The sequence below is a fragment of the Pholcus phalangioides genome, unplaced genomic scaffold (assembly GCF_987345545.1).
Source record: "Pholcus phalangioides strain wild (caught in Gottingen) unplaced genomic scaffold, Ppha-v1.0 ptg000011l_1, whole genome shotgun sequence".
Taxonomy (NCBI): domain Eukaryota; kingdom Metazoa; phylum Arthropoda; class Arachnida; order Araneae; family Pholcidae; genus Pholcus; species Pholcus phalangioides.
Window position 1 is genome coordinate 9,588,814 of NW_028301604.1, and position 14,275 is coordinate 9,603,088.

The 14,275-nt window shown below is 40.4% G+C and overlaps 1 protein-coding gene across 1 annotated transcript in view; it reads right to left on the reverse strand.

The window, feature by feature from the left end:
- Positions 1–214: 214 nt before the first annotated feature.
- Positions 215–14,275, reverse strand: part of LOC149080022 (glycine receptor subunit alpha-2-like) — a 28,842-nt gene continuing 14,781 nt past the window's right edge. The window contains exons 4-8 of the mRNA XM_089238569.1: positions 13,616–13,839; positions 8,991–9,073; positions 4,247–4,390; positions 3,777–4,129; positions 215–463 (exon numbers count right to left, since the gene is read on the reverse strand). Of these exons, the coding sequence (XP_089094695.1) occupies positions 293–463; positions 3,777–4,129; positions 4,247–4,390; positions 8,991–9,073; positions 13,616–13,839 (975 nt within the window). The 3' untranslated portion in view covers positions 215–292. The remainder of the gene's footprint in view (positions 464–3,776; positions 4,130–4,246; positions 4,391–8,990; positions 9,074–13,615; positions 13,840–14,275) is intronic.

Consider the following 14,275-nt stretch of genomic DNA (forward strand, 5'->3'; position numbering starts at 1 on the left):
TAGAGGCAGAATATGAGTCTCTTTGATGTGCCGACCGCGGTTCGATCCATCCAAGTTGGAAAACAAGCCCAACGGATCTGATTCTGCAATTTTGGTTTTTTTTGTTACCGTAGATGGAGATGTCGAATACAGTATATCTTGATTTGAAGAGAAGTTTTATGCTTGCATTTACATTATAAAGTTATAATTTTAACAAAAAAAAATTTACTATCTAGAGGCTTTTCCCAGCTTTTTTTTTAACTCAGGAATGGCCCTTATTTACAGTTTTGTTACACTTATTACAGAAAGTTTATCATGAATAGTACATCCAATATGTTGCACACTGTAGAACAAACACTGTTGGGAATATGGCTCTAGATAATCTGTCGATATTTTGGTAGTTTAAACTTTCAACACGTTGAAACATTTTCTCTTTCAAACTATACCACCATGCCTTCATTTTGTTGTAGTTTTCACCTGGAGGCTGGAAAAGAAAGAATGTCAATGAAAATCAACAAAATTTCTGCATAAAAAAATTGACTTAATAAGTGAGTGTCTTTGATGAAACATAATTTTGCGATATAACATACAATGGGATTGAATCCCGTTTATACGACTCTCATTTGTACCACCCCTTGAACTAAAATGATGAGTCTGCTCGACATAAAATTTCTGTCTGAACAGTGCTGCCTGAAAATAATTTGCAGTTCAAGGGGTTAATTAGAACCTTGTATTGTTTGACCATGTCCACGTGCAAAAATTAAATCCCCATTTTTCAACCCTTAATTCTGTTCCCCATGGCCATGAGTGGTACCAAAACATGGGAAAAAATTCAAGAAACCAAAATCCAAAATTTCAAATCAATTGACTCGTAATTTCGGTCGAACTTCAAAGTTTTGTCAACATTCATTATTAACGCTACAAACATGTTCCGACATGAAATTTTTCAGCGCGAGAATCAGCCACGTTTCCTGCCTTTTGTTCTCGGGAAAAGAAGGGGCAGGGCCGCAACTAGGGGGGGGGGGCAGGTGGGTCTGGTGCCCCGGGCACTGCACCAGAAAGGGATGGAACCTTTGTGGTGCAGTGCTTCTTCTACATTGTACTTCTTCTACAAAGTGGTGAACCTTTGTGCTTCTTCTACATTACAAGGGGTGCCAGCTTGCCCCGGGTGACAAAATATCTAGTTGCGGCCCTGAGAAGGGGCGTCACCAAAGGACGATCTGTCAATCAAGGCCTGACGTAGTGTGGTTACCCGACCCATAGCCCCACATCCTGAAGCAGGGCCCCTAGGATGGGACCTTTGGCGGGCCCCCAGACCAGACTTTTCACGGGCCCCTTTTTAGTGAATTTATGGCGTGAAAAAATAAAAAAATGATGAGAATCGTCCCGAGCCCTGTTAGCCCAACACCCTTGTGGGGGCCATGACCCGACCATCCCGCATCTAATCAAAAAGGTCAGAAAATGGACTTTAAAAGGCAGGAGCTCACAATGTGAAAACCAATATACCCAGGGGCCAGCGTGCCTATCTTCTCCCCGTAAGCCGTAATTAAATACTACAGCCATCATGTTTTAATCCGTAACGTGGGGCGGTAATGGGCCGGGCCCTGAATCGGCTCTCGGGGCCGACACCGGATTCAACTAGTGATCTATCACCGGTCGATCCCATACGGGCAGTGAAGCAGCTTCGACTCACCCATGAAAAAAGAAAAAGAACAGTAATTCACCTCCGCGGCTTATCTATGGCCTGACAGCCCCGAGACGCCCTGGTCACTATGCCCAGTGTACTCTCACCGGTCGACCTCATACGGACAGTGAAACTACTCCAATTCATCCTGAAGAAAGAAAGGCTGTAACCCGCCCCTACGCTCTCACCTATGGCCTGACAGCTCCCGACGAGACGCTCCGGTTTGAGGACGTCCTGGATATTCTGTCCAGAGGAACATCACACTCGATCCTATACGGACGGTTTTGGCAATATAAAAATCACTTTTCTTCTATTATATACCCCCCTACCCCTCAGTCACCTTCCGGTGTTATAAATTCCTAAAGATGCCGTCGTCCATTTTATGTCTATATATGTATATATGTCAATTGATATTTCATTGTGTTATTTCTATTTTCATAATTCTATAGGGCCCCCCCTAGATTTAATAGCTGATATTTTCATTAAAAATTTTCAAGGTATTGATTTTAACTTCAGTGGTGAGTCAATGTGTCGAAATGTTTGTCTCTTTCTATTTGATTAATGATAAATTATTTTGTTTTTGATTAGGATGAACCTAGATGTATGTATTTTGAAATCCCTTCCCTCTCTTCACGGCCTTCCCTAATACAAATTCTTACATTAATAAATGCTAAAGTTAAGATAACTTAAGGTAATCCAAATATAACCATATAACAGAATTCTGGCTATGCCCCATACAAGAGAATTTTAATTTTTTGAAAGATTACCAGTATGTGTATCTTTTTTTGATTCCTGATACTAATAAATAGGGCTCCGATTTTTATGACCTAAAGATGAAACGTCGTTGCTGATAGGTTAAAAAAGCAGCAGCATTTCAGGTTTTTTAACTGATCAGCAACACGACGTTTGATCTTTAGGTCATAAAAACCCGAGCCATTCTAATAACAATATTCCAATGGAAACGAGCAATAATGTGCTACATGGAGATAAATTTCCAAAACCGGGGATTACAATATAAAAGTTTGACAAAAGTTCTTTTATTAAACCTGATAAAAATAACCAATAAGCACGTCGGTTACATTTAAGCGAATGTAACCGATACTCTTATTGATTCTTTTTCAAGTTTTGTAAAAGATCTTTTATCAAACTTTTATAGTGTAATCCCGGCCAAATATATTTTGCCTGACAAATGACTAAGATTCTGCAACGCGCGCGCCTGTAAAGGAATTTACTACCCCGCGCTCCATACACATTTTCATATTTCCTGAGTGGTAACTTTGGCATCTGTTATTGGAGGGTGATAATGCAGCTGTTAATGCTGTTAAGTACAGGATTACACTATAAAAGTTTGATAAAAGCTTTTTTACAAAACTTTAAAAAAACAACCAATAAGTCTATTGATCACATTCGAGCAAATGCAACCAATAACCTTATTAGTTGCTTTTTCCAAGTTTTATAAATGAATTTTTATGAAATTTTTATAATGTAACTAATGAAACAACCGGCCTTACTATAAAAGTTTTCTAAAAGCTCTTTGATAAAGCGCGAAAAATGCAACCAATAAGCATATCAATTACATTCGAGCGATACAATCAATAGACTTATTGGTTGTTTTTTCAAGTTTTGTACAAGAACTTTTATGTTACTGCTGGAAATTTCAAATGTGTGAAAGAATAAAATGGGGATTGGGTGACGCTGTCTTCGAGGAATATTTGAAAAGGCTATCGGAGGGAGCCACAAAACTTTTAGGTCCGTCACTGCTTGATTGAATCACGTAAACATATGGTTGCTCTCCTGTTAGAATAGCCCTTTTGAAAAAAGTAATAATTTTTCGTACTACCCTTAAAAACAAGAATTTATTGCTTTTCCTGTGTCACGATATTCATGTATTTCTGATTTTTGATGTGAACTTTTGTCATTTTATTTTCTTTTGTTATTTTACTTCTATACTCCATTGAACAAATGAACGCCAGAATGCTGCCGTCGGATTTATCCCGTTTCCGAGATCACTTCCAGCCCACTCCGTGGCAGAGTCTGGAACAATTCTATACTCCGCTGTAGTTAGCTGATGTATGCTGATCAAATAAATAAATATTTGTAGTAGAAAACTTACGGTTTCTTTAGGGGTGATTTCGGATGTATGAATGTTCTTCTGATGGGTAAGCAGAGCGATGATAGCAGCATATTCTAGAAGACTGCAGAACACAAATCCGATGCAACACGACAACCATACATTGAGCGCGACGACGTATGATACACTAGGAAGAGCCGCTTGGTATTGCTTGGTAATGATTGTCAACAGTGATGTTACTCCCAGTGTTACTCTAGCTGGCACTGCATCAGGTGGTATCCAGAAGGTCAGCATTGACATGAAAACTATCAATATCGATGGAATATATATGTTCATAACGTAGTAACCTGATCGTCTTGTCAATTTGATGATCCCTCGTAGACAAGCGAATTCTCCTATTCAATTGGATGAAAAGAAAAGAAAAGAAAAAGTAAAACAGAAACCGCCGTATTCAGAAAATTGAAAAAATGCAAATCAACAATGTTTCCAACAATAATAATAAAAGATCGTACCATGTTTTCCCATTTTGTGAAATTCTTTACATTCACCTGTTTCTGGATCAAGATATTCAAATTGTGGAAGGATAATAAGATCTCCCACAGTTAGAGGATTCTCTTTACTCCAGTGCAGATTCATGTCATCCAGAGTATGAGTTACTGCAATATTTATAAAAATAAGTAGATACTACCTTCAACTGTCCGAAAATGTCACGGTCACGAAAAAGCTACATACAAAGTATTTAAAGAAAAATACTATGTATATGTATATACGGGGTGATTATAAAAAAACTATCCCGACATATGGGCCCCTAACTATCATACCATTCACAGAAACTGAATGAAATTTTGGCATAAGGTATTTTGAGGTATGCGCTCAAGAATGATATGGAAAACAACAGTGTCACTCTTACAGTTACGGTTACAGTGAGAAAATTTCGAAAATATCAAATGGCAACACCAAGTTTTTTGTATTGGAATGCGATCTCCATACTGAAAAACACTAAATAGCGTTGGAATGGCACCCGTAGCACGAAAATCCCAGGAGCTAGGCAAGGAAAAAGTAAAAAGGACTTTGCCGTGCACCAGAGCATTAATGTTCGTTTCATTCGGCTGAGATCCCAGCCTGATTAGTCCTCCACAAGGTCATGTGGAAAATTTGTGAAACACAATAAAATGCTTTATTTTATGCTGCTTCTCTGTCCTTATTGGTTGTCCTCACTTTTAGCCTATCTACCGCCGGTGATTTTCATGCTACAGTTGCCGTTCGAACGCTATTTAGGGTTTTTTACAATGGAGATCACATTCCAATACAAAAAAACTTGGTGTTGCCATTTGATATTTTCGAAATTTTCTCACTGTAACCGTAACTGTTAGAGTGACACTGTTGTTTTCCATATCATTCTTGAGCGCATACCTCAAAATACCTTATGCCAAAATTTCATTCAGTTTCTGTGAATGGTATGATAGTTAGGCGCCCATATGTCGGGATAGTTTTTTTATAATCACCCTGTATATATATATATATATACACTCATTGCCATAAAAATTTGCGCACCAAGAAATAATTGTGGGATCGAAACGAAAGTTGGCCTGAAGGTACATGTCGGGCAGATATGCAAATGATTAGAAATGCAGCGTGATTGCGCATTGCGAAATGCCACTAGAGGGTGTTGACCTTCGTTCTCCTTGGAGTATAAAACAGGTAAGCAGAGCTTGCTGGAGTGTATTTAATCGTTTGCAAAGGAAATGCTGAGGTAGACATGCCGTTACGCCGCCGTCGAAGACCATATGAGCAGTTGTCAGAGTTCGATAGGGGAAGAATCATCGGGATGATGGAAGCTGGGTGGTCAGCTCGGCGAGTAGCTCGTCAACTAGGCCGTTCTGATTTTACTGTGAGGAGGTGTTGGGACCAGTGGACAGAAGAGACGTCATTTACACGGCGACCAGGTTCAGGACACCCTCGACAAACCAGTCGTCGAGAAGACCGTCACATCATCCGAAACGCACGCGTAGAGCCAACTGCCTCATTGGCCGCTATCCAGACACAGGCAGCAGCTTCACTACGGGCCCCTGTGTCTTCCCGAACCATCACAAGGCGTCTGGCTGAAGGACATCTGGTATCGCGGCGCCCATTACGTGTGCTGCCAATGGCACTCACCCACCAACGCCTCCGTTTGGAGTGGTGTCGAGCACGACGGGATTGGACTGCAACGGAATGGAACCAGGTCGTCTTCAGCGACGAATCGAGATTCAACTTGAGCAGTGATGACAATCGTGTTCGTGTGTGGAGACCCCGTGGTGAACGCTTCAATCCTGCCTTCGCTTTACAGCGACACACCGCTCCCACAGCTGGTGTTATGGTATGGGGTGCCATTGCTTACGATACACGGTCACCCCTAATATTGATCCATGGCACAATGACAGCCCAGCGGTACGTCCATAACATCCTTCAGCCACATGTGTTGCCACTCATGGCAGGGCTCCCAGGAGCCATTTTTCAACAAGACAGTGCTAGGCCACACACCGCAAGGATGTCACAAGACTGCCTCTGCCACATTACCACCCTTCCCTGGCCTGCTCTATCCCCAGATTTGTCACCAATCGAGCATATCTGGGATCATTTGGGACGGCAAGTTGGACACCCTACGAGGTTGGTCGAACTAGAGGCGCATTTACAGCAACTGTGGAACGAGATGTCTCAGGACATCATACGGAACTTGTATGCCTCAATGCCCGCTCGTATCGCATCGTGCATTCGCGCTAGAGGGGGTCCAACAGAGTACTAAAACTTCTGTTCATCTGTACTTTTTTCTGCAATAAATGATCCTTTTTCTTGGATTTTCTAATCACTTACTTATATCAACGTAGTACTTACATGTGTAAAATTTCGTTTCATTTTGACGACTTCTTCTTGGTGCGCAAATTTTTATGGCAATGAGTGTATAAATCATTTGAATTTCTAATTATTATTTGATGTTTTTTTTGCAGTCGATGTTTCATTTATAGCCTCAATATCAAACATCAACCAGGATTTATTTTGGTGGTCAGAGTTTTGGTATAGGAGGTACTTGTGCTATCAATCCTTTGATTTCGACTGCCCGGTTCACGCGAGTTATCTCTCTCAGTTAAGTGATCACACATTACTCATTCTTGCGTATTTTGTGTGTATTTTTATTCATCTATCCAGTTTTTTATTTTTCGTCTTGCCTTTTCTGTATAAATATTTATTTTTGTTAAAATAAAGCCCACCACGATCCAGTCCCAACAGGGATGGAAAGAAATTGCGGAAAATGGCGAGGAGAAATGGAAATCTTTGCTCCAGCGGTACACATATGTGCACGGTCCCCTACATCTTGGAGCAGGGCTCCCAGGTTGGGATCTTTAGCGGGCCCCCAAACCAGACTTTTCACGGGCCCTTCTGTAGTGAATTTATAGCAGTGGTTATCACAACCTTTGAAAGCCCGCGGCCCGGTTGATTTCATTTTCGTGAGTGAAAGGCCCGACCATACATACGATTAATGAGAAATAAATGCATAAAAATGGAACAATGAACCACTCGCGGCCCAGTTTGACTGATGTCAGGGCCCGGCGGTTGAGAAACTGATTTATAGCATGAAAAAACAAAAAAATGATGGTGATTGTTCCGGGCCCCAGTGCTGGAGCCCAGTCAGCCCCACGTTTGTGAGGCCATGCATATGTGTATCTTCATTTTTAATGGTTTTAAATGGTTTTAATGATTCTTTTTTCAAGTTCAGACCTGAGGTACACGTATGTGTACCTAACTCAAATGGTCCTAGTAGAGATATCAACCCAAATTATTAATGAATTAATCTTTTTCCTTTTAAAAGGCATTTTGACATACATTAAACACAAAATAAAAATAAAATTTTTTTTTAATATCCGGTTTTGGCCTAGGTTTGAAGAGGTCCAACGGCGATGGAGCCTGGATCGTGTTCGGTTGTGAAAGTAAAAGTGAAATGTGTGTGTGTGTGGACAATAATACGTCGAGATAAAAACGGGTCATTGTTGGAAATTGAAAATTGTCACTTTTCGCTTTAATTAAAAAGAATTGCAACTGTGCACTAGAACAATCCTAAAGCGTTAAAAAATTTCATTTACATTTACTTACTGCATAGTACTAAACCGTACATGCAACACCTCGTAAACATTCCTCTTAAGAATTTTTAATCAACTGTGCATGCTTAAAAGTTTTGTTAAGGAATTATGTGTCTCTAACGCAGCCATCTTCAACCTGTTGCTCGCGAGCACCATGGTGCTCCCCGAAGCACCAAGAGTGCTCAATGCTTATGTTAAATTTTGTGTGTACTCGCGAGCACTTGATCAACTCTTCAATTAAATACCCTGTAAAAATTTCATTCAACAATTAATAGTAAGAAGGCATACATGCTCAACTCATGACCCGCGGATTATATACTTATGATTATACTGTATTCAATATTTCTTCAGGTAAAACGTCATAAAATAAACTACGATATGAATTAGATTTGAAGATAATATACAGGATGTCCTGTAAGTGTTAGCACAGTATTTACCTCATCAACCGTCCGTCGTAGTGGTATGATTCCAGTTTAAAAAATGCTCAACAGGCATTTAAAAATTACTCTGTACCAGTTTTGAGAGTGAAAATACAGTGTGTAACGAAATAAAAAACCTAAGTTCTTATATGGTCTCCGTGTCCTCTAACTTCCAATTACAAAGTTATTGCCCTGTCTCTCCTGATGTCAACAAAAAAAATTCCATGTTTCTAAGTTCAATATTCACAGAGATATTTCGAATTCGTGAAACGGAAGAAATTTGGGAAAGAATAGCGTTAAATGTGGGTAAAACGGTTCTTCTGCGTTTCCAAGTTTCCCAAATTTCCTCTGTTTTTCGAATTCGAATATCTCTGGGAATATTGCACTTAACAACGTGGAATTTTTTTTATCTTTGTCAGCGTCAGGAGAGACAGGGCAACAACTTTCTAATTGTGAGTTAGAGCACAGGGGGACCGTATAAAAACTTAGATTTTTTTTATTTTGTTACGCACTGTATTTTCAAAACTGTATTTTCTCCCAAAACTGGTACAGAGTAATTTTTAAACGCCTGTTGAGCACTTTTTAAACTGGAATCATACCTCTACGACGGACTGTTGATGAGGTAAAAGCCGTGCTAGCACTTTCTTATACTGTATTGATTTTCAGTGGCTCATTTACTGGACACATCCATTCACAAATAAAACAATAAGAATGTAACTTACAACTCTTGATTATGATCTCACAGGTTTGCGTATCGTGAGGAAAATTATTGAGTAACATGTCACAACTGAACTGGAGCGAAAGCCTGAAAATATCATGGAACACTTAGAATCACGGTGCAAATAGAATATACACTGATTGATTGAATTTTAATATTGAATTATTATTTTTTTTAAATTGGGCAAATTGCTTACTGAAGACATTGAGAGACGTTGATGTTAACATAAACGCAATTCATGTATAAGGTGACCATATTTTATCTAAACAAATACGGGGTATTTGCACTGAACATAAACTGAAGAGCTAAAAAAAACTGGTACAGGCATGCGTATGCAAATAAAGAGATATGGAACCAATCAGAAAACGGCGCTGCGGTCGGCAACGCCTATATAGCATAACAAGTGTCTGGTATAGTTGTTAGATCGGTTACTGCTGCTACAATGGCAGGTTATCGAGATTTAAGTGAGTTTGAACGTGGTGTTATAGTCGGCGCACGAGAGATGGGACATAGCATCTCCGAGGTAGTGATGAAGTTTGGATTTTCACGTACGACCATTTCACGAGTGTACCGTGAATATCGGGAATCCGGTAAAAAATTAAATCTACGACATCGCTGTGGCCGGAAAAAGATCATGCAAGAAAGGGACCAACGACGACTGACGAGAATCATTAAACGTGACAGACGTGCAACCCTTCCGCAAATTGCTGCAGATTTCAATGCTGGGCCATCAACAAGTGTCAGCGTGCGAACCATTCAACAAAACATCATCGATATGGGCTTTCGGAGCCGAAGGCCCACTCGTGTACCCTTGATGACTGCACGACACAAAGCTTTACTCCTCGCCTGGGCCCGACGACACTGACATTGGACTGTTGAGGACTGGAAACACGTTGCCTGGTCTGACGAGTCTCGGTTCCAATTGCTTTCGAGCTGATGGACGTGTACGGGTATGGAGACAACCTCATGAATCCATGGACCCTACATGTCAACAGGGGACTGTTCAAGCTGGTGGAGGCTCTGTGATGGTATGGGGCGCGTGCAGTTGGCGTGATATGGGATCCCTGATACGTCTAGATACGACTCTGACAGGTGACAGGTACGTAAGCATCCTGTCTGATCACCTGCACCCATTCATGTCCATTGTGCATTCCGACGGACTTGGACAATTTCAGCAGGACAATGCGACACCCCATACGTCCAGAATTGCTACAAAGTGGCTCCAGAAACACGCTTCTGACTTTAGACACTTCCGCTGGCCACCTAAATCCCCAGACATGAACATTATTGAACATATCTGGGATGCCTTGCATTGTGCTGTTCAGAAGAGATCTCCACCCCCTCTTACTCCTTTACTCCTATGGATTTATGGACAGCCCTGCAGGATTCATGGTGACAATTACCTCCAGCACTACTTCAGACATTAGTCGAGTCCATGCCACGTCGTGTTGCGGCACTTCTGCGGGCTCGCGGGGGCCCTACACGATATTAGGCAGGTGTACCAGTTTTTTTGGCTCTTCAGTGTATATAGCTCTAATTTTCACATAAATAATTTCTCAAAGCTGTCAAAATATGCTCACCATCATCCGAAAAACTGCCAATTTGTTCAGAAATACATAAAGAGCAAAACTTCATTCACATGGTAGCACTACAAATCTGCATTGAATTAGTGATCATTTATACGAAAAGAAAATACATTTGCGTGTATAAAAGTTATGCAAATTCTATATTTTTGATCAGAGGCGCATTTATGGTTTTACCCCGCCCTTCTCCCATTCTATTCTAATTTTTTTTATTAATCTTTCCTCGAAATCACCATCCTGTGCTAGAGACCGCTTGGTCTCCCCTCCCTCCTGCAGTTACACCCGTGTCTCTAAAGTCACTCTTTCGGTCACTCCCATGCTCACACACTCTCTAAGTCACTCTTTTAGTCATTCACATGCTTGCACACTGTTTTGGTCATTCACGTGCTTGCACACTGCTTTGGTCATTCACATGCTTGTACACTGTTTTGGTCGCTCACATGCTTGTACACTTTTTAGTCGCTCATATTCTTGCACATGCTCTAGTTCTTTTTGTCAATCACTCACATGATTTCTTGCTTTATAGGTTTTCCTTTTTGTCATTCACATGCTTGCTCACGCTCTAAGTCACTCTTTTGCCCACTCACATGCTTGCAAACTCTTTAGGTCACTCTTTTGGTCATTCACGTGCTTGCTCCCACTTTAAATCACTCTTTAGCTCACTCACGTGCTTGCTACCACTTTAAATCACTCTTTAGCTCACTCACGTGCTTGCTCCCACTTTAAATCACTCTTTAGCTCACTCACGTGCTTGTAAACTCACTAGGTCACTGTTTTGGTCATTCACATGCTTGCTCCCGTTCTAAGTTAAGTTACTCTTCAACTCACTCACGTGAATGCAAACTCTGTAGGTCACTCATTCACCTAGTCTCTTGCTGTCAGGGCAGAGGCGAATTTATTGAGGGTTATAGAAATTTCGCCACCCTTCTCCCATTCTACTACTTTTGTTGGCCACTCATTCCCCCAATTTGCTGCCCCTCTGAGCTTTCCGCCCTGGGCTATAGTCCGCCAAATCCCCCTGTAAATAGGCTGCTATTTTCGATTATAACTAATAAATTCAAGAAAGTTCAATTGAAAGAGTTTTTCGGGACGCAGAACCGACATCGGTATGAGTTCATTTCCTCCTCCACGTTTCTCCAACGGTAATGATTCGCGTTATCAGGAGCTTCCCAAGTTGTATTACTGGTTACTGAACTATAGAAGACTCGTTGCTGGCTGGCTAAAAGTCCAAGACTTTTCAATAGCCGACTGAGTGAGTTTTCACGATCGCACCCATGTTTTTTTCAGCTTGTCCGATGCTACCCTGTCCTGATCGATCGTCGTGGACTTGAACTGATGTCTCATGAGCAGGGCCGCAACTAGGTCAAAAGCACGCATATTGGCGAAGGGTAGGTTGAAGGTTGAAATTTGCACCTCCTCTGGTATGGTGCTCTCTGGGTCACTTATAAACAAATTATACATTCCTAGAGAGCTACATTATAGAAATTTAGCTCATCGTGAATGGCCGAAATACGTGATGAGCCACTACGTCACTCAGTAAAATCTTTGCTGGTGACGTTTAGCAATAGATAATAGTTAATTGTGCTTGGCCACGACGTCCGCAGTTGGAGCAATGGTTAAAGCACGGGGCGCACGTGGCGAAGGTTATGCGATTCCCATTAAACCTACCCGAGATTTTTTTCCCCCATCCTTCCATCTTTGCTGTGATTTATTGCTTTACTAAAAAATGTTTTCATTTTTTTTTTTGATTTAATCAAATGCGGTTCAGGTGCATCAAGATGCAATAATAACGGCTCGTGAAGCAAGCGTCCGGCTATCATTTACCTGTTCACTAAAAAATGCTTTCATTTTTCGCGAATGAACTTGGAGAAATTTTCCAAAACTCCGCCCCTCGTAACGTCTTGCTAGCTCTCTTGTTCAAAGTAACCAATCCGTGCTAATGCCTCTTGTGACTGAGAATGTAGGGACTATAATTACACGCCCAAGTATCAGACCTTAGTTGCAGCCATGCTCATTAATGAGCGTCATCCGTACGTCTAGAAGGTCGTGATTGAATAAGAAGTGTCGAGTTATTGAATTAGTTGTTTCTTTCATTTTATTGTTGGCCACTCAACATAAACAAATCTTATGATTCAGTGCCCAAGTAATACAACCTAGACACTTCCCGATAATGACAACCACTATCATTGTAGAAACCTTAAGTAAAAATGAACTCGTACTGACGACGGCCGAAAAACTTTATTTCAGTTAACGAAGGCCGTAAAACTTTATTTCAGTTAACGAAGGCCGTAAAACTTTATTTCAGTTAACGAAGGCCGTAAAAACTTAGTTTTTATATTAAAAAAAAATGTCGCGAGATGGCTTCAAAAATACGAGAAGTCCGTACAATAAAATAGTGACTTGTAAAACGTTTTGTATTGAAGAAAATTTCAAACAGAGATGCTTTCAAAATCACATTAGTTCTACTGTTTGGGGCATACAGCATTAATTAATTCACTCCCCCACGGCAGTCACTGGTCATTGGGTGGAATCACGAGGTTATAACGCTACATAAAAATATAAAAAACACAAAATATACAAAACCCAACGAAGTGACTGATGATTAAAAAATGTCCATATTGAAAATGGTTGTCATTTCGTTGCCCTGGTAGCAGGGCTGTCTTAATGGGGCCCTGGGAAAATGGATTTTTCTGAAGCTTCCTATCTGACTAGGAATGGCTTCCTACCAATTAACAAGCATAATCTCAAAAACTCTTAACTAGATGTAAATATCCTGAGGCTCTGTGTACATGAGGCCCCCGGGCCCGCCCGGGTTGGCTCATGCGTTAAGACGGCACTGCCGAGTAGGTTCACGTTTCCTCACTAGTTCGTGTAGCTTCGCAAACATTTGTTTTTCACAGAGTAGTTTCATTGCTAGGTAGCGCTTGTTGCCCAAAAGTCTTAGCAAAATATTCTGTAAGTCGCTATGAATGAAAATATATATATATAATTGCACTTACAACAGAAAAAAAAACTGATGACAACGAAAGGTCTGTAATATTACTACCTCGCTCCAAACAGCAAAGATGAATCTTTTCTTAACCACAAGTAGACATATGGAATGATGGTTTGTTGAACACTACCTTCAATAGCATTGTAAAAGTAAACGTCTGGTGTCCATAGGTGCGTTCTCCACTCTGGATTTAAGGCGATTTGATCTAATGGACAATCAGGGAATTTGAGTCTTCGATCAAACCAGGTCTTGTACATGAAAATATCAGCTACGAAAGACTAGGGAAGAGAACAATAAGCGCGAGATAACAATCTAGGACTGCTCATTCATACGTGACAAAATATGTTAAAATATAAAGACAGATTTACCAAATTTATGTAGACCGATGTTAATATTCGTGAGAAAATTTTTGTAAAATAGAAGATCATTTTTATACACACGTATCACTTTGCACATCGATATATGTACGTATAATGTGGGAAAAATTAATTTTCGAAAATATTGAGTTCAAAAATACACGTTTATTCAAAAAATATAACACCAAGAACGGTTACAGTAAAAATATCAAAAAGAGTGCCTAATCGATTTCAGTTAAATCAAAAAATTTAAGTGAGAGCATTATATCAAATAATTTAGCACAAGTCATTAATCAATGCTTTCGAATCAACCTGTAATTTTTACATACTTGATCACTTTTGTCTCACTGCGGAGATT